The sequence below is a fragment of the Crinia signifera genome, unplaced genomic scaffold (assembly GCF_055691185.1).
Source record: "Crinia signifera unplaced genomic scaffold, ASM5569118v1 HAP2_SCAFFOLD_134, whole genome shotgun sequence".
Lineage (NCBI taxonomy): Eukaryota > Metazoa > Chordata > Amphibia > Anura > Myobatrachidae > Crinia > Crinia signifera.
In genome coordinates, this window is record NW_028142027.1 from 149,142 (window position 1) to 177,025 (window position 27,884).

The 27,884-nt window shown below is 47.2% G+C and overlaps 3 protein-coding genes across 4 annotated transcripts in view; 1 reads left to right on the forward strand and 2 right to left on the reverse strand.

The window, feature by feature from the left end:
• LOC146053265 (uncharacterized) overlaps positions 1–27,884 on the reverse strand; it is a 187,512-nt gene that overhangs the window by 86,073 nt on the left and 73,555 nt on the right. The window lies entirely within an intron of this gene.
• On the reverse strand, positions 2,333–27,681 carry LOC146053267 (uncharacterized). Its single transcript, XM_083167978.1, has 6 exons — positions 27,536–27,681; positions 26,218–26,329; positions 13,763–14,374; positions 7,658–7,674; positions 4,176–4,698; positions 2,333–3,495 (listed from the first exon to the last, which is right to left on the reverse strand). The coding sequence occupies exons 2-6, from the start codon at positions 26,306–26,308 to the stop codon at positions 2,855–2,857; spliced, it is 1,884 nt and encodes a 627-aa protein (XP_083024104.1). The 5' UTR covers positions 26,309–26,329; positions 27,536–27,681; the 3' UTR covers positions 2,333–2,854.
• Positions 27,623–27,884, forward strand: part of LOC146053264 (uncharacterized) — a 42,169-nt gene continuing 41,907 nt past the window's right edge. The window contains exon 1 of the mRNA XM_083167971.1: positions 27,623–27,777. The gene's annotated coding sequence lies outside the window, so the exon portion shown is untranslated. The remainder of the gene's footprint in view (positions 27,778–27,884) is intronic.

Here is a 27,884-nt window from a genome sequence, read left to right on the forward strand (position 1 = left end):
CTGCTACTAGGAAGCTCCCTCTGTCCTACGATGGTCACTAGGATACTCCCTCCCTGACTGCTACTAGGAAACTCCCTCTATAAATAAACGTACTACTACTACTACTATGGTCACTAGGATACTCCCTTCCTGACTGCTACTAGGAGGCTCCATCTGTCCTATGCTGGTCATAAGGATACTCCCTTCCTGACTGCTACTAGGTGGCTCCCTCTATCCTATGATGGTCACTAGGATACTCCCTTCCTGACTGCTACTAGGAAGCTCCCTCTATCCTTTGATGGTCACTAGGATACTCCCTTCCTGACTGCTACTAGGAAGCTCCCTCTGTCCTATGATGGTCACTAGGATACTCCCTTCCTGACTGCTACTAGGAAGCTCCCTCTGTCCTATGCTGGTCACTAGGAATCTCCCTTCCTGACTGCTACTAGGAAGCTCCCTCTGTCCTATGATGGTCACTAGGATACTACCTTCCTGACTGCTACTAGGAAGCTCCCTCTATCCTATGCTGGTCACTAGGATACTCCCTCCCTGACTGCTACTAGGAAGCTCCCTCTGTCCTATGCTGGTCACTAGGATACTCCCTTCCTGACTGCTACTAGGAAGCTCCCTCTATCCTATGATGGTCACTAGGATACTCCCTTCCTGACTGCTACTAGGAAGCTCCCTCTGTCCTATGCTGGTCACTAGGATACTCCCTTCCTGACTGGTACTAGGAAGCTCCATCTGTCCTATGATGGTCACTAGGATACTCCCGCCCTGACTGCTACTAGGAAGCTCCCTCTATCCTATGATGGTCACTAGGATACTCCCTCCCCTGACTGCTACGAGGAAGCTCCCTCTATCCTACGATGGTCACTAGGATACTCCCTTCCTGACTGCTACTAGGAAGCTCCCTCTGTCCTATGCTGGTCACTAGGATACTCCCTTCCTGACTGCTACTAGGAAGCTCCCTCTGTCCTATGCTGGTCACTAGGATACTCCCTTCCTGACTGCTACTAGGAAGCACCCTCTGTCCTATGATGGTCACTAGGATACTCCCTTCCTGACTGCTACTAGGAAGCTCCCTCTATCCTATGATGGTCACTAGGATACTCCCTTCCTGACTGCTACTAGGAAGCTCCCTCTGTCCTATGCTGGTCACTAGGATACTCCCTCTATCCTATGATGGTCACTAGGATACTCCCTTCCTGACTGCTACTAGGAAGCTCCCTCTATCCTATGATGGTCACTAGGATACTCCCTTCCTGACTGCTACTACGAATCTCCCTCTATCCTACAGTTGTCACTAGGATACTCCCTTCCTGACTGCTACTAGGAAGCTCCATCTGTCATATGCTGGTCACTAGGATACTCCCTCCCTGACTGCTACTAGGAAGCTCCCTCTATCCTGATGGTCACTAGGATACTCCCTCCCTGACTGCTACTAGGAAGCTCCCTCTATCCTATGATGGTCACTAGGATACTCCCTCCCTCACTGCTACTAGGAAGCTCCCCCTATCCTATGATGGTCACTAGGATACTCCCTCCCTGACTGCTACTAGGAGGCTCCCTCTATCCTATGACGGTCACTAGGATACTCCCTTCCTGACTGCTACTAGGAAGCTCCCTCTATCCTACGCTGGTCACTAGGATACTCCCGCCCTGACTGCTGCTAGGAAGCTCCCTCTGTCCTACGATGGTCACTAGGATACTCCCTCCCTGACTGTTACTAGGAAGCTCCCTCTGTCCTACGATGGTCACTAGGATACTCCATTCCTGACTGCTACTAGGAAGCTCCCTTTGTCCTACGCTGGTCACTAGGATACTCCCTTCCTGACTGCTACTAGGAAGCTCCCTCTATCCTGCGCTGGTCACTAGGATACTCCCTTCCTGACTGCTACTAGGAAGCTCCCTCTGTCCTATGATGGTCACTAGGATACTCCCTCCCTGACTGCTACTAGGAAGCTCCCTCTGTCCTATAATGGTCAGTAGGATACTCCCTCCCTGACTGCTACTAGGAAGCTCCCTATATCCTATGATGGTCACTAGGATACTCCCTACCTGACTACTACTAGGAAGCTCCCTCTATCCTACGATGGTCACTAGGATACTCCCTCCCTGACTGCTACTAGGAAGCTCCCTCTATCCAGCGATGGTCACTAGGATATTCCCTTTCTGACTGCTACTAGGAAGCTCCCTCTGTCCTATGACGGTCACTAGAATACTACCTTCCTGACTGCTACTAGGAAGCTTCCTCTGTCCTATGATGGTCACTAGGATACAAAGATAGTATCACATTAATTTCTATTTAAGATTACTGGGATCATCAAAAATTATAATTTGGTCCCAGCTCCCAAACTGCAATGATCTGCTGGATATAGTATCCCCGGGTAACCACAATCACTCTGACATCATACAATAGGGCCCGGAGTATAAAAGGGAAACCATGCAATTGTTAGGGGCCACACAGTGTTGTATAAAGATGGTTATATTTTAGGTTTTTATTAAGTACAATAAAAAAAGAACGGTTCTAGTACAACATGTATAATACAGAGTAATAATAAGGAATAGGCAATATAACAGCTCATACCTAGAAGACTGCATACATATGGTTCTACCTCTCTATCTGCTCTATATCATGGCTTTTAGAAGAGTTCCACAAATGGCTATGGGTGCACCCAAGTTGATAGACAGGTGCCGGGTGCTTCGGGATATACACCAGATTTTCCTGAGAGACGTCTCCCGGCTGTTGGGAGGGATGCTGATGTCATCAGTGGCCCCAATCTCCGCACAGCCATCGCAATCACAGCCGTGCACATGTGCAGGATTTTACTAGTGCAGAGCGGAGTTTGCCTGATTGCTGGGCTCCAAAAACTTACAGCCCAGAGATCTGAATTGGGCCCTTAGAACATGGAAATGGTTTCTTACCTGTGTGACTTCTCTCATGTCGGACAATACCGTATTTCTTCCTAAACCGTTTCCCACATTCTGTACATGTAAATGGTTTCTCACTTGTGTGAGTTTTCTCATGCATAACTAGATCTGATTTCCTGAGAAAAGATTTCCCACACTCAGAACATGAAAACGGCTTCTCACCTGTGTGAGTTTTCTCATGTCGGACAAGTATGTATTTCTGCTTAAAACATTTTCCACATTCTGTACATAGAAACGGCTTTTCACCTGTGTGAATTCTTACATGTATAACTAGATCTGATTTCCTGATAAAAGATTTCTCACACTCAGAACATGGAAACAGATTCTCACCTGTGTGAGATCTCTCATGTGCAACTAGATCTGATTTCCTGATAAAAGTTTTTCCACACTCAGAACATGGAAATGGTTTCTCACCTGTGTGAGTTCTCACATGTAGAACTAGATCTGATTTCCTGATAAAAGATTTCCCACACTCAGAACATGAAAACGGCTTCTCACCTGTGTGAGTTTTCTCATGTCGGACAAGTATGTAATTCTGCGTAAAACATTTTCCACATTCTGTACATGGAAACGGCCTCTCACCTGTGTGAATTCTTTCATGTATAACTAGATCTGATTTCCTCATAAAAGATTTCTGGTACTTGTGAGTTATCCGGGCTCCCGATTTTTTGATTGTATGCCTTAAGTTAAGGCATACAATCCGATGCGATGCGATACGATATCGCATCGCATCGCATCCGACCATCGGATGCGATGACCCGATTTTTCCATAGGAATCAATGTTAAAATGATTCCTATGGAAAAAGGGGTCCTTTTCATACCCCTACTATCCAAGTGGGCATGGAGTTGGATATAAACCTGTGGCGAGCGTAGCGAGCCACCGAGCCCGAAGCGTGGCGAGCGAAGCGAGCCCCGCGAGGGGACGGTATTCTTTGTCCCCTCGCGGGGCTCGCTACGCTCGCCACGCTTCGGGCTCGGTGGCTCGCTACGCTCGCCACAGGTTTATATCCAACTCCATGCCCACTTGGATAGTAGGGGTATGAAAAGGACCCCTTTTTCCCATTGAATTCCATGTTAAAATGGACTCAGTCCATTTTAACATTGATTCCTATGGAAAAATCGGGTCATCGCATCGCATCGCATCCGATGGTCGCATGCGATGCGATGCGATGTCCCGATCCGACCCGATTTTAAAATCGGACGCCCGGATAACTCACAAGTACCAGATTTCTCACACTCAGAACATGGAAACAGATTCTCACCTGTGTGAGATCTCTCATGTATAACTAGACCTGATTTCCTGATAAAAGTTTTTCCACACTCAGAACATGGAAATGGTTTCTCACCTGTGTGAGATCTCTCATGTAGAACTAGATCTGATTTCCTGATAAAAGTTTTCCCACACTCAGAACATGGAAACGGCTTCTCACCTGTGTGAGTTCTCACATGTATAACTAGATCTGTTTTCCTGATATAAGATTTCTCACACTCAGAACATGGAAATGGCTTCTCACCTGTGTGACTTCTCTCATGTCGGACAAGTACAGATTTCTGCGTAAAACATTTCCCACATGCTGTACATGGAAACAGCTTCCCATCTGTGTGAATTTTCACATGTTTAACGAGAGAGGATTGTTGAAGTCTAGGTACACACACGCCATTTTGTGATAGTATGGCCGCCATTTTGGTTCGCAGAGTTGCGCAAATAAAGTTTCCATACCCGAGTATGTGTGACAATGTGGACCAGAAGAGTAGACATACTATCACACATAAATTCATAATAACACACTTACACGAAATGAAATATAGTTAAAAGGTTTAGAACGCCACACATAGCTTAGTTAGCCCTGCACACACCTGTCTATATCGTGTTTAGTACCGTTCCGCTCAGTTCATTATGCGAAGTATTCCGGTCATTGCGAATATGTCGCAATGTACATTGCCCGATAGTTATGGACATAATCCATAATCCAGAGACAGTTTCTGTTGTAAGTAGTTAACAAAGGAAACTAGCTCAAACCGGTTCTTATCCTTGCTGACGCCGAAACCACCAAACAAAGGACTCTTAAAGTTCACTCCCCTGCACCTGGTCAGACCAGGTACAGCGTCTAACCTCCAATCACAGTGGACCGGACATATGATCTCTGACCAATGAGAATGGCCTTTGACCTCCCCCTTCTGACCCTATAAGATAGGCGACCCGGAGCAGGCTCGCTCTCTTCGGCACATCTACTTTCCCTGGACCATCCTACCGGACTATAGTTCATTCCTGAACGATAGTGAGCTCTGACCGGACTGCGCTTCGCTTACTAGATGACCACGGTAAACGGTTGCATTTTCATGGTATTTATTCTTATAAGTATTGTTGGCTGATTGTGTCTTGTAACTGTATTCTTTCCCCTTAGTAGAGTCTGTTTAGTATTCATTGTTAGTATATTGTATTACCTGTTATACCTGTTTATTCTTATTTCTGTAACCCCCTTTTTGTCCGTTAGGGACTTAAATACAAACCTTTTTATGGAGTTCTAATCTCCTTATTCCTATTCAGTGGTCGTGTCTGTTTATTCGCATAATAGCGATAAGGTACATTGCGGACTCTGTCCTTTAAAGTATATTCGCAGAATTAGAGACAAAGTCCTGCGAAGGGATCTCTTATCAAGGTATTGGTTCTTAAGTGTATAACATACAATTAAAAGGTACGCTACGCTGCGCTACGTTTTGTTCGCACGTAGCTAGGTATAAAGGGTAAGCAGGTTACGGACACATTACGTAACCTGCGCTTTTCACTCATTGTCTCTCTGGTCATTATCTAATCATCATTAACAATTGGGGGCACGTCCGTCCGCTCCACATTCCAGAACTCAGTACCAGGCGTGCGACCCGACCTATACCAGCAAAAGGGTGGAAGTATTATCCATTGCTGGATAGGCCGGGTCCGCGGCGGTGCGGGGTTCGGGAAGTGCTAGCGCTGAACCCGGAGTACAATGGGTGAAAGCCACGTGTTTTAAAGTATATCATACCTAAGTGTTTAGTAAACTGTACTTCTGCCTGCCACAAGTAGTTTAACGGGGTATAGTGTCTTGGGTTGCTTGTTTATTACAGTATATGTACCACGTGCGATAAGGTTCGCACACGTGGAATCTGTGTTTATTATAGTACATAGAGGATCCCCTCTGTGCAAAAACTATAATTGTTTATTGTTAGTTACCGCAAAAACAGGGACCACGCCACGTGGCGACAAGTCCTGGCCCTTTTGCAGTAACGTAAAGCGTCTATTGTGTATTACGCAAGGTGAGCGCGCACGTGCCCACATCGGGAAAGTTTCGCATCTTTGTACGTGGTTTACGGATTAAGTACGGGATTTATTTCGCATCTTGATACGTAACTCTCGGACAGAGTTAAGGGATTTATTCCACATTCAAGCGCAATTACTGCGTATAGCGAAACCCGAGCGCAACCTTGCAAATACACTATAGAACACGTGGGTGGCCGATTCATCGGCGGCCTGTGAACAACGCACGTACACACGTGGCTGTTCATTGGTACTGCACATGCAGCACACATAGGAATTAAGAGGTGAACAGTAATAAACCACTAGCTTTATTTAAACAGTATAGTAATATACTGCGAATAAAGCAGTGATTAATAAAAGAAAATAAGTTTTTTTCTTTTTGTTCATTTTCTCATAAGCAAGCAACTCAAGCATTATTTTAATAGATTCCTATAGTTTATTATAAGGGATTTATACCTGCATAAGAATCTAGTGAAAAGCTACCGGCCTGGGAAAATTTTCTGTACAGAAATATTTCAAAAATAAGCATAAGACCAAGGTGTAACTAGCGCCCAGTGTGAAACATAACTGAGGCGAACGGGTGTGTGACGGCACGACTCAGCGCAGTGTAGTCCAGTGTAGGACAGTAACTGCCCCTTCAGTGGAATTAATTCCGCTAGGAGGGTACAAGAAGATATATCGGAACGCACTTGTTTCCGATTAGCTACTTTAGAAATCCGATTTTTGGGGGTATAGGAAAGCAAGTTTGTTATACCCTGGAAAAATTGTGCCGCGCCAAGCAAGTTGGCTAGAAGTTCGCTGCTAGTTGAAAGACTTGGTGATTGAGTATCATACCTCGTATCCTTCGCACCTGCTTGACTGTGGGATGTTCTAGGAAGCTGTAGAAGTGAGTGTTTGGGGAGCTCTCAGATAAGTAATAACCCACCGATATCTATTAAGCTGTGAACGTTTATTCCTGTAACTATGGGTAATAACGGGTCACGCTGTGATAACGTGCAGGATAGGGAGGAAGCAAGCCGGCCAAGAGGATCGGCTGCTTTTATTAACTCGCAGTTGTTTATCAAAATAAATGGAGAAAAATGACACAAGGCAGCAAGTTAGAATTTCCCAGTGTTGGTAGCTTCGATCCAGAAATCTTATCGGCAGTAAAAGATGAAATATGCCTACTCTCCAGCCGTAAGGAGAGAGTGAAGCATATAGATATTCTTAAATTGTGGCAGAAGGAAGGACAGGAACAATGGGGAATCAAAGATCTGGCAATACCGGACACAATCAGCCACAATAAAAATGCAACCGTTGCCGCAATAGAATCAACTCCCCCACCCCCATATGTGCCGAAGGGGTTAATGACTCATAAGAAAGACATAAGTAATAATGTATCCGTTACTAACTTGTACCCTGTCTTACCCCCTTATAAGGAAACCCGAGAGGAGAACGAGCAGCTGTTGGCACTGGCCGTCTCCCATGCCCTTAACATGCTTGAGGAAAAGGTGCAACCCACTGCTGGGGTCCCAGCACAGGAGGAGGAGACGGCTGATGTCAACAGCATAGTATTAGACACAGGTAAGTACACACAACACAGCACAGAGATAGTTGCTCCTGGGATGTTGTCCAATGGTGCAGGGGGGATACAGATCCACCCTCTGCACACAGTGGAACCTCCTTGTGGACGGGGAGGCGGGGATGAGGTAATGCCTGTAAAGGATAGTGACATGCACAATACATGGACACGATTGGAACGTCATTCAATCATCAAAAATTTCCCTGATCCCAGCAAAGATCTGGCAAAGTGTCAGAAATTTGTAAGGGAGCGAGGAAATTCAGATGAGCCCACCAATAAGGATTGGCGAAACATGTTGAGAGCTTGCCTCCCTTCACATATAGATGTCCAGAAGTTCATTCGAGACAGTGGTGTGGAGGGCGATAAGATCTTAACTGAACAGGGCAACCAGGAAAATATACGCCTAATAAATATACAATTGGGTGTATATTTCCCAGGGACAGTTGAAAATACCTTAGGGTTCACCATCACACAGAAAGATGGTGAGTCCACCAGCGGATATTTCAACCGTGCTTTACAGGTGTTGCCAAAACACTCTGGTATCCCCGGCCACAGGGACAACATACATCTTAAGGGAGGGATTGTCTCTGTGCTGATACAAGGTCTTAGGAAAAATCTGAGAACCAACCTAGAAACCATTCACCCCAACTGCAGACAGATGTCAATACACACTTTAAAGAAATCTGCTGTTGATCTGGACAAACGATTTATGACAGAAAGACAAAACCAAATAGTATGTTTCAAATGTGGAAACAATGGACACATAGCCAGACATTGCAGGGTAAATAACCATAGAAAACATAACACATATGTAAGTAACTGAGAGACACAATGGGAGAAGACAGGTAGGTCTCAACACATAGCCGTAGCCCCACCTAGTAGCCAACGCCGCCCTAAGCATGACACATATATGCAAACAGGGAGTAGGACACACATACACCCCACATCCAGGTAACATAAGACAATATCTGAGGGAGGAGCCTCAGATATGGGTAAGTGGAATAGTTTAAATATAAAGTTTTTTTTGTACCTAACCCGTTAACAACATTCCCTCCTGGTCTAGGTTGTGTCAAGCAATTAGTAGCAGCAAGTGGGGTAACAGGAAAAATACAGCATTACCCACTGACGAAACCAGCAGATGTTACAAGCGGGCCTCTGCATACCAAACACTCTTTTCTGTTGGCTGCAGCGGCCCGACTAACCGCCTGGGTAGAGATTTACTATGTAAAATGGGATGTGTCATCTATTACACCCCTGATGGGGTATTTCTGGACACTCCTAGAAATCTTACACAAGAAGTGCAAGATATGCTGGACAGTCCTCAGAGGCTAATGTTGTATTCCACTGTTATAGAGTCAAATCCATCTAAGGTAGCTAAAAACTACAGCACAAATACCGAGTTCCCTTTGAACTAAAGATGGGAAGGACACAGGATCAATGGCAACCATAGCTTCAATAGAAACCCTGTTAAAAACAGAAAGTATAGCGCCCCAAAGTACAGCTTCACTATTCGAAACCTGAGGTTGAGCTGGGAAAAATACCCAGTGAAATAACAAGGTTCCCAAAAGAGAACTTTTAGCTAAATACCCCTAGACACAGCCCATAGTCCCAACCACACTGGGAAACAGAAAGAAAGGGAGGGCTTAAGAAGCAGAACAGGAGTTGAAAAGGGTAAGAACCAAATAGTTGAGAGCCAATTCCCCCATAGTGCTAAATCCTGGCGTCATAAAACAATAAAAGAAAAATTTTCGGTTGAAAATAAATGTACACATTACTGTCATTGATATTTTCTACCCTTTTTGAGTTTTTCTCTCTCTCTTTTTCCAATTTTTTTCTCCTTCCCCTACCCTTTTGTTCCAGAAACCCACAAATCATAGATAAATAGTTCGAAGAATCTGTCGCACTCCCAGCAGAGAAATACCATTGTGAATATGCGGTACCCTGTAAAGCGAGTAGTCACAATAGAGATATTTTTCAGTAAATCTTGAACAAAGTCTCAATAACTTTAAGCATTACTCCTAATGTTACCCAGGGCAACCACAGCCACCATCTTGTGAAAAGCAGTCCAAGTAATGCACAAAGCATTCCCCTTCTACAAAGAATGAAAAGGGTTGTAAAACGCATTTACATATAAATAGGTGCAATCACAATACCCATGTCTTCACAAACAGGCCTGATTACAGCTTTTTGCCATGGGTAAAACTGACACAAGAGACCATGTGATTTAGAATATTAGACCTGCTGAGGGGGCGACAGATATAGTGACGTAAGAAACCTGGTGATGCCAGCCTGACCAATGTCGTACTGCAGTGTGCAATTAAACCCTATTACTTAAGCACATTCATACTTGTCTACACAGTGTAGTCGCCATAGCACTACTGGTAAACAAAACTGAGAATGTGGTGTTGGGGTGTGTTTTAACTGTTTATGCTCCTCATATAGTCTGGACACTCCTAAAATTCTGCCTAAACATGTGAAAAAAAAAAAAAAAATATATTCATCAGCCAAGTTCACTAAATGGGAACTTGCATTGATGTTACCATGTAAAATGGGTAATATTGTAAACCCAGCAACACTCTTACCAGGTGTGCCCGCAAAAGGCACAAAGGGTGGAGTGGTGCTGAGGTTGCTGGAATGGTGGAATTTAGTGGGAGCCGAGACGAATATGATTGCATGACATGTTTGAATCAGACCTTTTGCAGCATGCCCCCAAAGGGTGGTAACAACCCATTGGAAGAGGTCATTCATTTTTTTTTTCCGTTCTTTCCACAACACCGAGAGGGAAAATTGTACACTGGCTATACCGTAATAGATGGAAAAGGCATAGTAGAGGCTGAACCCATTGGACGTCTCACTCAGCAGCAGCAGTCTCATTAATAGTACTGCGAACTGAGAGAAAAACAGCCAATATTTATGCTGACTCCAAGTATGTTTGTTGGGGTAATACAAAAGATCTTAGGCCCTATGGCGCCTCAGATGTTTTGTTTCAGTAGCTGGCACTCCAGTGGCGCAAGCGTTGTAAGTTTAAAAGATTCTTGACAGTCACACAGCTGCCGGACAGAGTGGCTGTTATCAAGTGTAAAAACCACATCTTCAATGAGGATTCAGTGTCACTTGATGATGAACATGCTGGCAAGGCAGCTGGGTGAGCCATGCGCTCTGCGGATAATGTTTGTGTTCCCCCTATAAATGTCAGTATATTCACATAGTAATACAAGATTTGTGTCCCCTGCAGGAGAAGCAGTCTGGAAGCCGAAGGGATGTGGACAGGAATAGAAAGATGGACAAGGTAAACCAGTGACTCTAAGAACATGCCAAACTGTCAGGACAGAGATAGCCCATGGCCTGACTTATCTTGACAGGGAAGGTATGTGGAAAAATTAGTCCAAAATTACTGGTGTGCCCACAGACAGGTAAGACGACAGAATCATGCCTTACTTGTCTGGGGGAAACAAACTGCAACGGCTGTTCCCACAGAGCCATCTCCACATCCCTCCTCCAGCAGGATCCTCTGCAGGTAATACAAAATTGGCTTTGTACAGTCCACTCTAGAAGCATTTAAGTTATTTATTTATTTTTATATATATATATATATATATGTTGACGTTTGTGTGTATAGATATGGCAGCCCAGAAACACCCTTGAGTATGCAAATATATATAAAAGGTTTAAGTCATGTGTTAACCTTCAGGGACTGATGGTACACCCCATAATCTCTTTTTGTAGTAGTAAAATCACTCTCAGAACTCCACCTCATTGGTCCCCATCGAAACATTGCTTGGCGGGCAGCCACAGGTTATGGTAATCCCACAAGGAGATCCTAGACCACAAATGCAAGTGATGTATCCACACCTGGAAAACTGCAGCAAAAGGACTTTGTTGACACCTGTTGTGAACTGTCATAACCATGAACCAGGAGATGTTGTTGTTGTTTCCCCTGCTTTGCCATATACAGGTTGCTTGATAGACCTTTGGAAAGGACCACCCCAGATCTTGTTGACCAGCACTACCTCAATAACAAAGTCGCAGAGAGAGATTCGGGTACGTTCGTCCTACTGCCGAAAGAACTGAAAACCGGAAGGTCCCTACACTCGAGGGCGAAAGAAAGAAATCGCTAAGAGGCACCATTTCGGGAGGACTGGAGAGCAGCTAAGGTCAAGCAACCTGTACAAGCTACAAAAAGGGACTGTGACACACCCCACTGGTAACAGGTTGAAAGGATCACTAACAAAATTTTTCCTTTCTCAGTTTTCTCTATTGTTGTGGGTCCTATTCTTGTCTCCCCCCCCACTATCCGTTCTTATCCTCAAAAGCAAGGATACCGCCGCCGCCCTGCTGCCAGGCATTGGACGGACGATACAGAGTTCTGAGAGTGTGTTACCCGTCCCAGCTTAGGTTAAGGTAGAATCTATAAACTTGACACCTTACCCAGGATCGGATGTTTTAATACCATCATACTTAAAAGCATACCAAAAAGAGAGACAACAAAGAGTTCAAGGGTCTGTTGTCACAAACAATACCTACCAAAGGATGCCATATTTGTGAACGTGTATATGTTGTAACCACCCCTGTTTTTATTTTTATCCCTAAATTGTACATTATCCTTCGTGACCCTGAGTAGATTGTTCGATAAATGCGGCCCATCGTTTGTCCATGATCCTGGATCGGCCGAGAGCAGATGGTTTACTCCCCTTATATGTGTATTTCATGTATCCCAATTTCTCTGTTAGGATTATGAATTTCTGTTTTGTCGTGTGAAATGTTTTGTATTGTAACAGTTTTATATTTACTGTTAAAGGGTGGACTGTTGAAGTCTAGGTACACACACGCCATTTTGTGATAGTATGGCCGCCATTTTGGTTCGCAGAGTTGCGCAAATAAAGTTTCCATACCCGAGTATGTGTGACAATGTGGACCAGAAGAGTAGACATACTATCACACATAAATTCATAATAACACACTTACACGAAATGAAATATAGTTAAAAGGTTTAGAACGCCACACATAGCTTAGTTAGCCCTGCACACACCTGTCTATATCGTGTTTAGTACCGTTCCGCTCAGTTCATTATGCGAAGTATTCCGGTCATTGCGAATATGTCGCAATGTACATTGCCCGATAGTTATGGACATAATCCATAATCCAGAGACAGTTTCTGTTGTAAGTAGTTAACAAAGGAAACTAGCTCAAACCGGTTCTTATCCTTGCTGACGCCGAAACCACCAAACAAAGGACTCTTAAAGTTCACTCCCCTGCACCTGGTCAGACCAGGTACAGCGTCTAACCTCCAATCACAGTGGACCGGACATATGATCTCTGACCAATGAGAATGGCCTTTGACCTCCCCCTTCTGACCCTATAAGATAGGCGACCCGGAGCAGGCTCGCTCTCTTCGGCACATCTACTTTCCCTGGACCTTCCTACCGGACTATAGTTCATTCCTGAACGATAGTGAGCTCTGACCGGACTGCGCTTCGCTTACTAGATGACCACGGTAAACGGTTGCATTTTCATGGTATTTATTCTTATAAGTATTGTTGGCTGATTGTGTCTTGTAACTGTATTCTTTCCCCTTAGTAGAGTCTGTTTAGTATTCATTGTTAGTATATTGTATTACCTGTTATACCTGTTTATTCTTATTTCTGTAACCCCCTTTTTGTCCGTTAGGGACTTAAATACAAACCTTTTTATGGAGTTCTAATCTCCTTATTCCTATTCAGTGGTCGTGTCTGTTTATTCGCATAATAGCGATAAGGTACATTGCGGACTCTGTCCTTTAAAGTATATTCGCAGAATTAGAGACAAAGTCCTGCGAAGGGATCTCTTATCAAGGTATTGGTTCTTAAGTGTATAACATACAATTAAAAGGTACGCTACGCTGCGCTACGTTTTGTTCGCACGTAGCTAGGTATAAAGGGTAAGCAGGTTACGGACACATTACGTAACCTGCGCTTTTCACTCATTGTCTCTCTGGTCATTATCTAATCATCATTAACAGGATTTCAAGGTAAAGGCTTGCCCACACTCAGAACATGTAAATGGATTCTCTCCTGTGTGAGTTTGATGATGTATTTCTAGAGATGATTTATTAGCGTAAGATTTTCCACACTCAGAACATGGAAATGGCTTCTCACCTGTGTGCGTTCTCTCATGTGTGACAAGCTGTGATTTCTGGGCAAAAGATTTCCCACACTCAGAACATGTAAACGGCTTTTCACCCGTGTGAGTTCTCACATGTTTTACAAGATCTGAATTGCTGGTAAAACATTTCCCACACTCAGAACATGGAAATGGTTTCTTACCTGTGTGATTTCTCTGATGTCTATTAAAACCTGACTGATTTATAAAACACGTATCACACTCAGAACAGGTAAATATGTCAGCACCTGTATGAGCTGCTCTATGTGCAGCAGTATCTGAGGTACCAGGAGAACAGTCCTCAGGATTAGAGGTATCAGGTGATTTATCTGCACTGTGAGGCACTGGCTGTATATTTAGGGTAATGGAGGTGTCTTCTGGAGAATCCTGTGTGACGTTATCTTCTGGTTTATAATCTGGAGACAGAATAAGACGTCCCTCCGAGGTATTCCTGCTTCTGAGTCCATCTGCTGGAAATAACATACAGATATAGAGATATCGCTCTTCCCCTTTCCCCACACCCATTTCATACTATCAGTGAGTACAAGTTACTCCATTATAAATACTTTCCTACAGTACTAAATATCATGCAGCAAATAATGGGATTTATGTAGACAAGGTAACCCTTATTATATTCGTGCATCTGGTGATGCTGGTTCTCCCTGGGCGCCTGCGGTACTGTGGATGACAGGTGCCAGTCTGAGTATGGCAACCATCTCATCCTTCCGCCTCCCATCTGCCCAGTGATGACCAGTACTTCCCCCTTCCTGGTGCCAGTATACGGTGGCTCTGGCCCATTCCCTGGTGGCAGCAGGGAGATGTGCGTTGCTCTGTGTAAGATTTATAGGGACAGGCAGAAAACATGTAACTTCATGTTGGTGCCACATTAGTACCACTCCCTATAAAAGGTAGTTTCCAGGCACTACCCAGTGTCAGGGTATTAATGTTACCTCCTGTACTACGGCCTCCATTCTACAATAGTTCCGTTGTTAATCCCTGTGTTCTGATCTGACTTTGCTCTCTCCTATGATACTCCTCTTAGTAACTTCCCAGTGTGACCTCTGACCTCTCTCTGACCTGGTTCAGGCTGTCCACTGGTATTGTACTTCTCATTCTGACCCTATCCCATTACCTATGCTATAATATGCACCATGACCAGTTTCTGTCTGCCCACAATTCCTTCTTACCCACTTACCCGTACCATGGACCACAGTCAGAGACCCGTGACTTACACATCGGGTTGTTAGAAGCCCAAACCCCATTGTGCGAGTCCCTGGTAAAGGCCAACAGCCCATTAGCCTACATAGTAGCCAACCACATTGCCCAGCCAGCGTCACACGACTGGAAGCCTCTCTCTTGTCTGTTACATTGTTACACTGCAAATCTGTATTCACGTACCTGCTAAATCCTGGTTATATGTATACTTATTGTAACCAGGGATATTATATCTGTATGATGACCGCCCAGCAGCACAGAATCTGTGACACCCAATACATACTGTAACCAGGGATATTATATCTGTATGATGACCTCCCAGCAGCACAGAATCTGTGGCACCCTATACATACTGTAACCCGGGATATTATATCTGTATGATGACCGCCCAGCAGCACAGAATCTGTGGCCCCCTATACATACTGTAACCGGGGATATTATATCTGTATGATGACCGCCCAGCAGCACAGAATCTGTGGCACCCTATACATACTGTAACCAGGGATATTATATCTGTATGATGACCGCCCAGCGGCACAGAATCTGTGGCCCCCTATACATACTGTAACCAGGTATATTATATCTGTATGATGACCGTCCAGCAGCACAGAATCTGTGGCCCCCTATACATACTGTAACCAGGGATATTATATCTGTATGATGACCGCCCAGCAGCACAGAATCTGTGGCACCCTATACATACTGTAACCGGGGCTATTATATCTGTATGATGACCGCCCGGCAGCACGGAATCTGTGGCACCCTGTACATACTGTAACCACGGATATTATATCTGTATGATGACCGCCCAGCAGCACAGAATCTGTGGTACCCTATACATACTGTAACCAGGGATATTATATCTGTATGATGACCGCCCGGCAGCACAGAATCTGTGGCCCCCTATACATACTGTAACCAGGGATATTATATCTGTATGATGACCGTCCAGCAGCACAGAATCTGTGGCACCCTATACATACTGTAACCGGGGATATTATATCTGTATGATGACCGCCCAGCAGCACAGAATCTGTGGCACCCTATACATACTGTAACCGGGGATATTATATCTGTATGATGACCACCCAGCAGCACAGAATCTGTGGCCCCCTATACATACTGTAACTGGGGATATTATATCTGTATGATAAACGCCCAGCAGCACAGAATCTGTGGCACCCTATACATACTGTAACCGGGGATATTATATCTGTATGATGACTGCCCAGCAGCACAGAATCTGTGACACCCGATACATACTGTAACCGGGGATATTATATCTGTATGATGACCGCCCAGCAGCACAGAATCTGTGGCCCCCTATACATACTGTAACTGGGGATATTATATCTGTATGATAAACGCCCGGCAGCACGGAATCTGTGGCACCCTGTACATACTGTAACCACGGATATTATATCTGTATGATGACCGCCCAGCAGCACAGAATCTGTGGCACCCTATACATACTGTAACCAGGGATATTATATCTGTATGATGACCGCCTAGCAGCACAGACTCTGTGGCACCCTATACATACTGCAACCAGGGATATTATATCTGTATGATGACCGCCCGGCAGCACAGAATCTGTGGCACCCTATACATACTGTAACCGGGGATATTATATCTGTATGATGACCGCATTGGCAGCACAGAATCTGTGGCACCCTATACATACTGTAACCGGGGATATTATATCTGTATGATGACCGCCCAGCAGCACAGAATCTGTGGCTCCCTATACATACTGTAACCAGGGATATTATATCTGTATGATGACCGCCCAGCAGCACAGAATCTGTGGCTTCCTATACATACTGTAACCGGGGATATTATATCTGTATGATGACCGCCCAGCAGCACAGCATCTGTGGCTCCCTATACATACTGTAACCAGGTATATTATATCTGTATGATGACCGCCCAGCAGCACAGAATCTGTGGCACCCTATACATACTGTAACCAGGGATATTATATCTGTATGATGACCGCCCAGCAGCACAGAATCTGCGGCACCCTATACATACTGTAACCCACGTGGGTGAACAAGCCTTAGTATTCAAGGCGAAACGCGCGTCCATCACGCAAATGCCTAAACTCTGATGGGATCCTACACATGAATTGGGACGGAGGAGACCTCGTAACAGGGTCACGGAAAGGCTAAATGATTCTCCTTATGTATAGAATGTTGAAAGTGTCTCATTGAATTTGGCAACATTGTTTGTGGATAGAGTGTATCCGTGTCTGGATATCTCAGGCTAGTATAATTTAGCCGCTTACATCCAGCTTGTATGTAAAAATGTTTCTCTAATCCTCATATTGCATTGATACATTCTTTGGTGATATCTTACTATTTATTTGGCAACATTTGTTCCAATTGGATGGAATGTTTATTTATGTATCTTGGGTCTGCGTTCCCAAGCAACCTAAGTGTGGCACATATTTGTGATTTTGTCAATAGAGCTGCCTAAATTCTTCTGGCGTAAGCAGTATACCTCCGCCGACTAGGCAACAGAGTCTTCCATATATGTATATAGACCAGAGCCTGTGTATTTTAGGCCTGCATACACACTGAGCAATTTTTACACTTCATGTGGAACTTTGTAAATCTATTAGACCAGCTGAATGGGCAGCACATTCTTGACGACTTGGCAAACTTCTCCTCTTTATATATGCAAATACTGTCAGTGCACTCCAGGCTTGTATGACCTACTCGCTAATACCTGGCGAACACACTGAGCAATTTTTTGAGGAGATTGCCTGGTTGAAAAACATACACACTATATAAGAGAACCCTCTTCTCAAATTGTTGCCAGTTTAATTATTGTGTAATATTAGGTAGATACTACCAATACTATCCAAAAGCCCAAAGTTTGTCACATATATGACATTGTTGAAACTTTCACATCCTTATTAGAGATTACCAGATTAGCTAGCCTTTATAGAGAATATTTGTTAACGAGATTTAAAGGGAACAATTCCGGTGTATCCATGGAAATTATCCAATAAATTTAGTATATTTACTGTCCTCTTTTCTCTCGTCAAACTAGGGGACTCTCATTGCTGCCAGTCCCAGATTAAGTACCCTTGCACTGGGTTAACTAACAGGGGTGCCCCTGGGTTCTGTCAGCAACAGCAGATCCCCATATCTTCCTTCACTCATCCAATAGAGATCCCGGTAATTGGAGGAAAACCTCTCAGTTCCGTTCACTGTCCTTTGGACACACGGCTGAGTATAAAAGGTCCACCAAAGGAAATCTATTGGTGAGCTGCATTTATCTCTATTCTTACCTCATCTCAATCCCTAAGCATGACTACATGAATGTCTCTATTTAAGAGGGTCATGAACATGGGTATCCCATCAGAAAAAGCATAAGCATGTTAAGATTTCGCCGAGTTTTTAATTGCATTAGAAAAATATAAAAAAATCGTCTTATTTTTATGATTTAATTCTCTTGATTTGTATCACTTGCACATTAAATTCAGCTGGGGATTACGAATGTCTCATAGGGTTGTGTTAACCCGCAATCTGAGGAACATCAAATATCCCCGCTGATACATTTATACACTTTTTTCATGTGGTCAAGTGTTGAGCTGGCAATATGAATGCACCCAGCTGTAATTAAACTGTCAATTATCATGTCATAATACATTTTATCAATAGATCATATATAAAATATTTAAAGAGTGCCCCAAAAAGAGAGTCATCTTTTCTCTTTGTTTTTTTGTACAGTATACCTATGACTCTGGGAGCACCACCAATCAATAATATATACATTTGCGTATGATACTAAATTTATACATTGGTTTCAATTGTTACAGTAAGAATTGTAGTCAGTGCGAGAATTTTCTTTCCCTTTCCCCCCTCTCATTCCCTTGTGAAGATTATTGCTGGGATGCCAGCATGTTCTTATTCTAACCTTACCTGTAGGACGCGGCTCTTATTAACATTACAGTTGTTGTTACTACTGGTCACACACATTCTTGGTTACATTTTATTTGCGATTTATAGGTTTCTAGATTTATATATAAAAATAACGGCTTTTGGCCAAATCCTTTTGAATCTTGCGTCAGCCATTAATAACCGGTAAAGATTTATTGCATCTTTTATTATTTTTTGCAGTGACGTGCGGTGAGGTGAGTGGCTGGTGAGGCAAACCCCGCCAGGGAAGTCCTGCCACCACCGCTCTCGCCGTCCTGTACTGTACAGCAATATTTCAATATGTATTAATACATATTGCACACACCTGACCATTTATATCTACTGTACAGTACATGAGCACACACTGAGAAATAACGGGCAACTGCAAATGTCACCGGGCAGTACTGGCATGGGTTCTCAGCTCATATTCCCCATACCCGGTACATTCACCAGGAATTGGTGCATGTGAAGTGGGCACGGAAAATTGTGCCCGGGCTGGTGCTGCCCTGTAGTATAGTACTACACTGTACATATGAGGGGGGAAGGGGGTCCCCAGGTCCTATTAGTATCATTATAAGGCAATCACACCCCAACAGGGCATGCAGCTGGCAATGGCTGGGGTGAAGTTACAGGGTACTCACCGAGAAGCCTACCCAGAAGGGGCATGAGTGCCTGGCGCTGGTAGAGGTGGTGAGTGCCAGGGCAGAGAAGCTGGCAGCCAGGAGACCCCGAGAGATAGCATTATCCGGGAGCAGGTACGGTACTCCTAGGGGAGGACAGGCTGTGGCAGCAGGGCTCAGGGAGTGGGGGCTGGAGAAGGCACTTAGCGGGGAGCTGAGGGGTCCTGGAGGATGCAATAAGCGGCAGGTGGAGACAGCTTCCACAGCTAGCCGCTAGTCTGGGAGCAGACAGGAAGGGAACCAGCTCCGGCCCTGCCAGCAGAGGCTGAGCCAACAGTTCAGCAACGTGGCGAGTAGTGCCAGAGCCTTGCCAGATTGAGCAGCAAAGCTCCTGCCTTGCGGTACCTCGAGTGCGGAGTAGCACATACTGGATCCGGTGCCTAGGAGCTGCAACAGGTACCCCCATCCCCGGCACAGGGTCTCCGAGGGTGTGCAACTGGCCTCCCTGGCTGCCGGCGTGGGAGGCTGCCGGCTCCCACGCCGGCAGCCAGAGAAGGACGCACTTGTCATAGCCAGACCTGGCCCAATCACATCAGCTTCAGTGACAGGGGCTTGCTTTCATATTGGCTGAAAGCACTTCTCTGTCACTGAGGCACTTGTGAAGGTGCCGCTTCTAATAGTTTTTTTTATGGGCTTTACAGCCCTCTGCATGTCACTGCCCACCTCCTGCTTTCAGCTATTCTAATGGGCAAATAGAGGCACCACTTTCGGTGCTACCGAAATTCATTTAAACGTGCTATGCAGCAATAAAAATTATTACATTAATATAAGGACGATACATATGAAAGAATATGTGTCAGAAGTATCTTCTTTGTATTATTTTAATCAATGACAGGGGAGGCACTGCCTCCCCTGACTGCACGTCACTGCTTTTTTTGGAACATTTCAGCGCGGTGATATAGATAATATATCAGAGAGTGCCGGGAGGAGACTGGTCAGATCTCTGGGCTGGTAACACACAGTGACATGATGTGTGGGGAGAGCAGGAGTATAATAGGGGCTGATGGCTCCTGATGTATGAGATACACCAGAGAGTGTGGGGAGGAGACTGGTCAGATCTCTGGGCTGGTAACACACAGTGACATGATGTGAGGGGGAGAGCAGGAGTATAATAGGGGCTGATGGCTCCTGATGTATGAGATACACCAGAGAGTGCGGGGAGTATACTCGTCAGATCTCTGGGCTGGTAACACACAGTGACATGATGTGAGGGGAGAGCAGGAGTATAATAGGTGCTGATGGCTCCTGATGTATGAGGTACACCAGAGAGTGCGGGGAGGAGACTGGTCAGATCTCTGGGCTGGTAACACACAGTGACATGATGTGAGGGGGAGAGCAGGAGTATAATAGGGGCTGATGGCTCCTGATGTATGAGATACACCAGAGAGTGTGGGGAGGAGACTGGTCAGATCTCTGGGCTGGTAACACACAGTGACATGATGTGAGGGGAAGAGCAGGAGTATAATAGGGGCTGATGGCTACTGATGTATGAGATACACCAGAGAGTGTGGGGAGGAGACTGGTCAGATCTCTGGGCTGGTAACACACAGTGACATGATGTGAGGGGAGAGCAGGAGTATAATAGGGGCTGATGGTTCCTGATGTATGAGATACACCAGAGAGTGTGGGGAGGAGACTGGTCAGATCTCTGGGCTGGTAACACAGTGACATGATGTGAGGGGAGAGCAGGAGTATAATAGGGGCTGATGGATCCTGATGTATGAGATACACCAGAGAGTGCGGGGAGGAGACTGGTCAGATCTCTGGGCTGGTAACACACAGTGACAGAATGTGAGGGGAGAACAGGAGTATAATAGGGGCTGATAGCTCCTGATGTATGAGATACACCAGAGAGTGTGAGGAGGAGACTGGTCAGATCTCTGGGCTGGTAACACACAGTGACATGATGTGAGGGGGAGAGCAGGAGTATAATAGGGGCTGATGGCTCCTGATGTAGGAGATACACCAGAGAGTGTGGGGAGGAGACTGGTCAGATCTCTGGGCTGGTAACACACAGTGACATGATGTGAGGGGAGAGCAGGAGTATAATAGGGACTGATGGCTTCTGATGTATGAGATACACCAGAGAGTGTGGGGAGGAGACTGGTCAGATCTCTGGGCTGGTAACACACAGTGACATGATGTGAGGGGAGAGCAGGAGTATAATAGGGGCTGATGGCTCCTGATGTATGAGATACACCAGAGTGTGAGGAGGAGACTGGTCAGATCTCTGGGCTGGTAACACACAGTGACATGATGTGAGGGGGAGAGCAGGAGTATAATAGGGGCTGATGGATGCAGGATAAGAGGCGGCTGTAGTGACAGAGGGTGGTACGGGATAAGAGGCTGCTATAGTGACAGAGGAGGGTGTAGGATAAGAGGCTGCTGTACTGACAGGAGGGTGCAGGATAAGAGGCTGCTGTACTGACAGGAGGGTGTAGGATAAGAGGCTGCTGTACTGACAGGAGGGTGTAGGATAAGAGGCCGCTGTAGTGACAGAGGAGGGTGCGGGATAAGAGGCCGCTGTAGTGACAGAGGAGGGTGCGGGATAAGAGGCCACTGTAGTGACAGAGGAGGGTGCGGGATAAGAGGCCGCTGTAGTGACAGAAGAGAGTGCGGCATTAGAGGCTGCTGTACTGACAGGAGGGTGTAGGATAAGAGGCCGCTGTACTGACAGGAGGGTGTAGGATAAGAGGCCGCTGTAGTGACAGAGGAGGGTGCAGGATAAGAGGCCGCTGTAGTGACAGAGGAGGGTGCAGGATAAGAGGCTGCTGTAGTGACAGAGGAGGGTGCGGGATAAGAGGCCGCTGTAGTGACAGAAGAGAGTGCGGCATAAGAGGCTGCTGTACTGACAGGAGGGTGTAGGATAAGAGGCCGCTGTACTGACAGGAGGGTGTAGGATAAGAGGCCGCTGTAGTGACAGAGGAGGGTGCAGGATAAGAGGCCGCTGTAGTGACAGAGGAGGGTGCAGGATAAGAGGCTGCTGTAGTGATAGAGGAGGGTGCAGGATAAGAGGCTGCTGTAGTGATAGAGGAGGGTGCAGGATAAGAGGCTGCTGTAGTGACAGAGGAGGGTGCGGGATAAGAGGCCGCTGTAGTGACAGAGGAGGGTGCGGGATAAGAGGCCGCTGTAGTGACAGAGGAGGGTGCAGGATAAGAGGCTGCTGTACTGACAGGAGGGTGTAGGATAAGAGGCCGCTGTACTGACAGGAGGGTGTAGGATAAGAGGCCGCTGTAGTGACAGAGGAGGGTGCAGTATAAGAAGCCGCTGTAGTGACAGAGAAGGGTGCGGGATAAGAGGCCGCTGTAGTGACAGAGGAGGGTGCGGCATAAGAGGCCGCTGTAGTGACAGAGGAGGGTGCGGGATGAGAGGCCGCTGTAGTGACAGAGGAGGGTGCGGGATAAGAGGCCGCTGTAGTGACAGAGGAGAGTGCGACATAAGAGGCTGCTGTAGTGATAGAGGAAGGTGCAGGATAAGAGGTTGCTGTAGTGACAGAGGAGGGTGCGGAATAAGAGGCCGCTGTAGTGACAGAGGAGGGTGCGGGATAAGAGGCCGCTGTAGTGACAGAGTAGGGTGCAGGATAAGAGGCTGCTGTACTGACAGGAGGGTGTAGGATAAGAGGCCGCTGTAGTGACAGAGGAGGGTGCGGGATAAGAGGCCGCTGTAGTGACAGAGGAGGGTGCAGGATAAGAGGCTGCTGTAGTGATAGAGGAGGGTGCAGGATAAGAGGCCGCTGTAGTGACAGAGGAGGGTGCGGGATAAGAGGCCGCTGTAGTGACAGAGGAGGGTGCGGGATAAGAGGCCGCTGTAGTGATAGAGTAGGGTGCAGGATAAGAGGCCGCTGTACTGACAGGAGGGTGTAGGATAAGAGGCCGCTGTAGTGACAGAGGAGGGTGCAGGATAAGAGGCCGCTGTAGTGACAGAGGAGGGTGCGGGATAAGAGGCCGCTGTAGTGACAGAGGAGGGTGCAGGATAAGAGGCCGCTGTAGTGACAGAGGAGGGTGCGGGATAAGAGGCCGCTGTAGTGACAGAGGAGGGTGCGGGATAAGAGGCCGCTGTAGTGACAGAGGAGGGTGCGGGATAAGAGGCCGCTGTAGTGGCAGAGGAGGGTGCGGGATAAGAGGCCGCTGTAGTGACAGAGGAGGGTGCGGGATAAGAGGCTGCCGTAGTGACAGAGGAGGGTGCAGGATAAGAGGCCGCTGTACTGACAGAGGAGGGTGCAGGATAAGAGGCCGCTGTAGTGACAGAGGATGGTGCGGGATAAGAGGCCGCTGTAGTGACAGAGGAGGGTGCAGGATAAGAGGCCGCTGTAGTGACAGAGGAGGGTGCGGGATAAGAGGCCGCTGTAGTGACAGAGGAGGGTGCTGGATAAGAGGCCGCTGTAGTGACAGAGGAGGGTGCTGGATAAGAGGCCGCTGTAGTGACAGAGGAGGGTGCAGGATAAGAGGCTGCTGTAGTGACAGAGGAGGGCACGGGATAAGAGGCCGCTGTAGTGACAGAGGAGGGTGTAGGATAAGAGGCCGCTGTAGTGACAGAGGAGGGTGTAGGATAAGAGGCCGCTGTAGTGACAGAGGATGGTGCGGGATAAGAGGCCGCTGTAGTGACAGAGGATGGTGCAGGATAAGAGGCCGCTGTAGTGACAGAGGAGAGTGCGGCATAAGAGGCTGCTGTAGTGATAGAGGAGGGTGCAGGATAAGAGGCTGCTGTAGTGACAGAGGAGGGTGCGGGATAAGAGGCCGCTGTAGTGACAGAGGAGGGTGCGGGATAAGAGGCCGCTGTAGTGACAGAGGAGGGTGCTGGATAAGAGGCCGCTGTAGTGACAGAGGAGGGTGCTGGATAAGAGGCCGCTGTAGTGACAGAGGAGGGTGCAGGATAAGAGGCTGCTGTAGTGACAGAGGAGGGCACGGGATAAGAGGCCGCTGTAGTGACAGAGGAGGGTGTAGGATAAGAGGCCGCTGTAGTGACAGAGGAGGGTGTAGGATAAGAGGCCGCTGTAGTGACAGAGGAGGGTGCGGGATAAGAGGCCGCTGTAGTGACAGAGGAGGGTGCAGGATAAGTGGCTCCTGTAGTGACAGAGGAGGGTGCAGGATAAGAGGCCGCTGTAGTGACAGAGGAGGGTGCAGGATAAGAGGCCGCTGTAGTGACAGAGGAGGGTGCAGGATAAGAGGCCGCTGTAGTGACAGAGGATGGTGCGGGATAAGAGGCCGCTGTAGTGACAGAGGAGGGTGCAGGATAAGAGGCCGCTGTAGTGACAGAGGAGGGTGCGGGATAAGAGGCCGCTGTAGTGACAGAGGAGGGTGCGGGATAAGAGGCCGCTGTAGTGACAGAGGAGGGTGCGGGATAAGAGGCCGCTGTAGTGGCAGAGGAGGGTGCGGGATAAGAGGCCGCTGTAGTGACAGAGGAGGGTGCGGGATAAGAGGCTGCCGTAGTGACAGAGGAGGGTGCAGGATAAGAGGCCGCTGTACTGACAGAGGAGGGTGCAGGATAAGAGGCCGCTGTAGTGACAGAGGATGGTGCGGGATAAGAGGCCGCTGTAGTGACAGAGGAGGGTGCAGGATAAGAGGCCGCTGTAGTGACAGAGGAGGGTGCGGGATAAGAGGCCGCTGTAGTGACAGAGGAGGGTGCAGGATAAGAGGCCGCTGTAGTGACAGAGGAGGGTGCAGGATAAGAGGCCGCTGTAGTGACAGAGGAGGGTGCAGGATAAGAGGCCGCTGTAGTGACAGAGGAGGGTGCGGGATAAGAGGCCGCTGTAGTGACAGAGGAGGGTGCGGGATAAGAGGCCGCTGTAGTGACAGAGGAGGGTGCGGGATAAGAGGCCGCTGTAGTGGCAGAGGAGGGTGCGGGATAAGAGGCCGCTGTAGTGACAGAGGAGGGTGCGGGATAAGAGGCTGCCGTAGTGACAGAGGAGGGTGCAGGATAAGAGGCCGCTGTACTGACAGAGGAGGGTGCAGGATAAGAGGCCGCTGTAGTGACAGAGGATGGTGCGGGATAAGAGGCCGCTGTAGTGACAGAGGAGGGTGCAGGATAAGAGGCCGCTGTAGTGACAGAGGAGGGTGCGGGATAAGAGGCCGCTGTAGTGACAGAGGAGGGTGCAGGATAAGAGGCCGCTGTAGTGACAGAGGAGGGTGCAGGATAAGAGGCCGCTGTAGTGACAGAGGAGGGTGCAGGATAAGAGGCTGCTGTAGTGACAGAGGAGGGTGCGGGATAAGAGGCCGCTGTAGTGACAGAGGAGGGTGCGGGATAAGAGGCCGCTGTAGTGACAGAGGAGGGTGCGGGATAAGAGGCCGCTGTAGTGACAGAGGAGGGTGCAGGATAAGAGGCTGCTGTAGTGACAGAGGAGGGTGCGGGATAAGAGGCCGCTGTAGTGACAGAGGAGGGTGCAGGATAAGAGGCCGCTGTAGTGACAGAGGAGGGTGCGGGATAAGAGGCTGCTGTAGTGACAGAACAAGGAGAATATGTGACTCTCTGTAATAAGTGATTATTCCTCACCTGTGCTGATATCTGTAGGGATTTCCTCCTCCTTACACTGCTGATCCCCCCTCACATCAGTCTCTTCTTTTCCTTCTGTATCGTCCCACATAATATCACACAGACCTTCCCCCTAATTAAAAAAAAAATATATATATATATATATATATAAAATCAAACATCTTACAATCACTAAATTTTTTTAAATGTAAATCTCTTTCTGCTTCTATTAGTTGGGAATTGATCTCCAAGTGCAGGTGCCCTGTATTCTTGTACGCCATTATGCTGCTGACCATGTAACTATCTCCTGATTCACACAGGATCGGGATTATAGGCCGGGAGTGTCTAGGTTCCACAGTCAGTAGCTCGCCATGGAGAAAGTAAACATAGACAAAATGTCGACACACGCAAAAGGCCCATGGGACTATGGTCGACACAAAAAGGTTTTTACGGGATATATATTAGTTTTTATTTGTACGTCACTATCCACGTGGACTCCGATTGAAAACGGTGAAGTGCCAAGTGATTGGGCAGCAGAGTCACATGACCAGAAGGATGGGGAGGGAAGTGTAACACTAAGGGTGCGTCACGTGCACATGTGTTACCATTCACAAAAGAAAACGTGAAAAACTCATTCTGACCGTTTAATGTGTCACATTTTCCATGTTGGCGGGGTCCGTCTGGGAAGCGGAGACCTTGATGTAGTGCGATCTGCTGCTGGGCGGGAAGCGCTGCTGTGCTGATTTTGAAAAGACTGGCCAGATGCTGATTGGCCGGACGCTCTGCCAATCAGCGCCCAGCCAGTCTTTCCAAAATCTGCAACGCTTCCCAACCGGCGGCAAACAGCACTACATCAAGGTCTGAGTCGCCGATTCCTGGACGGACCCCTCCAAACGCCGCTGCTGTGAGGGGAGGGGGCCCTCAAATTATTTTGCCCAGGGGCCCATTATATTCTTAAAATGGCCCTGGGCGGGTACAGGGGATATGCACTGGGAGGAGAGGATTAGAGTCAAGCTGCTGGTGGAAGGGGGTTCAGGGGATGCCAACATTGTTAATCTGAGCCCCAGTCATCTGTGTATATCCCAGATTTAACTCCATATACATATCACTATATATCTATATCTTATCTAAATACATCTATATTTCTATACATTCCGTATACAGAGCTGAGCACTACCCCCCAGCTACATCACATAAGAGGAATGCAGTAGCCACACAGTGGGATCTGACCATTGCACCATATGAGAAGTGTTACTGCGCAGCAATAGACAGTGCGATAGGGAATACATGGCATGCTGCACTGCTGCAGAGTGATCATAGGCACCGGGTCACCACTCACCCGGGAACCCGCTGCCGCTCTCACCGCTTCCCCTGTCCCTGCTGCATGCCGCCCCGGAATAGAGGAGGGGGCGGGGCTGCACGGTGACGGGTGTGGAACGCAGAGCGACGGCAGAATACGGGGAAAGCCTAACCAGGAAGTATGCTGGAACGCAAATTCCGAAAAATGGGTGGAACGCATAACCCGGAAGCACGGAACGCATAACCTGGAAGTGTGTGGTAGCGGACGGCGGCGGCCGACGGGTGAGTGTCTCCATAGACAGGGAGTGAAAGATGGCAGATGACAGGGAGGGAGTGAAAGATGGCAAATAGCGTGTGACATAGGTACACAATGAGACTCGGGAGCTGCT

What these genes read in the sequence shown, in the direction of transcription:
- LOC146053267 (XM_083167978.1), bottom strand. Translation starts at nt 26,308, where the DNA reads ATGTGGGACGATACAGAAGGAAAAGAAGAGACTGATGTGAGGGGGGAT. An exon ending in CCCTACAGATATCAGCACAG is followed by an intron (nt 14,375 to 26,217) that starts GTGAGGAATAAT and finishes TGTTATTTCCAG; the next exon opens with CAGATGGACTCAGAAGCAGG. An exon ending in ACATGAGAGATCTCACACAG is followed by an intron (nt 3,496 to 4,175) that starts GTGAGAATCTGT and finishes GAATTCACACAG; the next exon opens with GTGAGAGGCCGTTTCCATGT.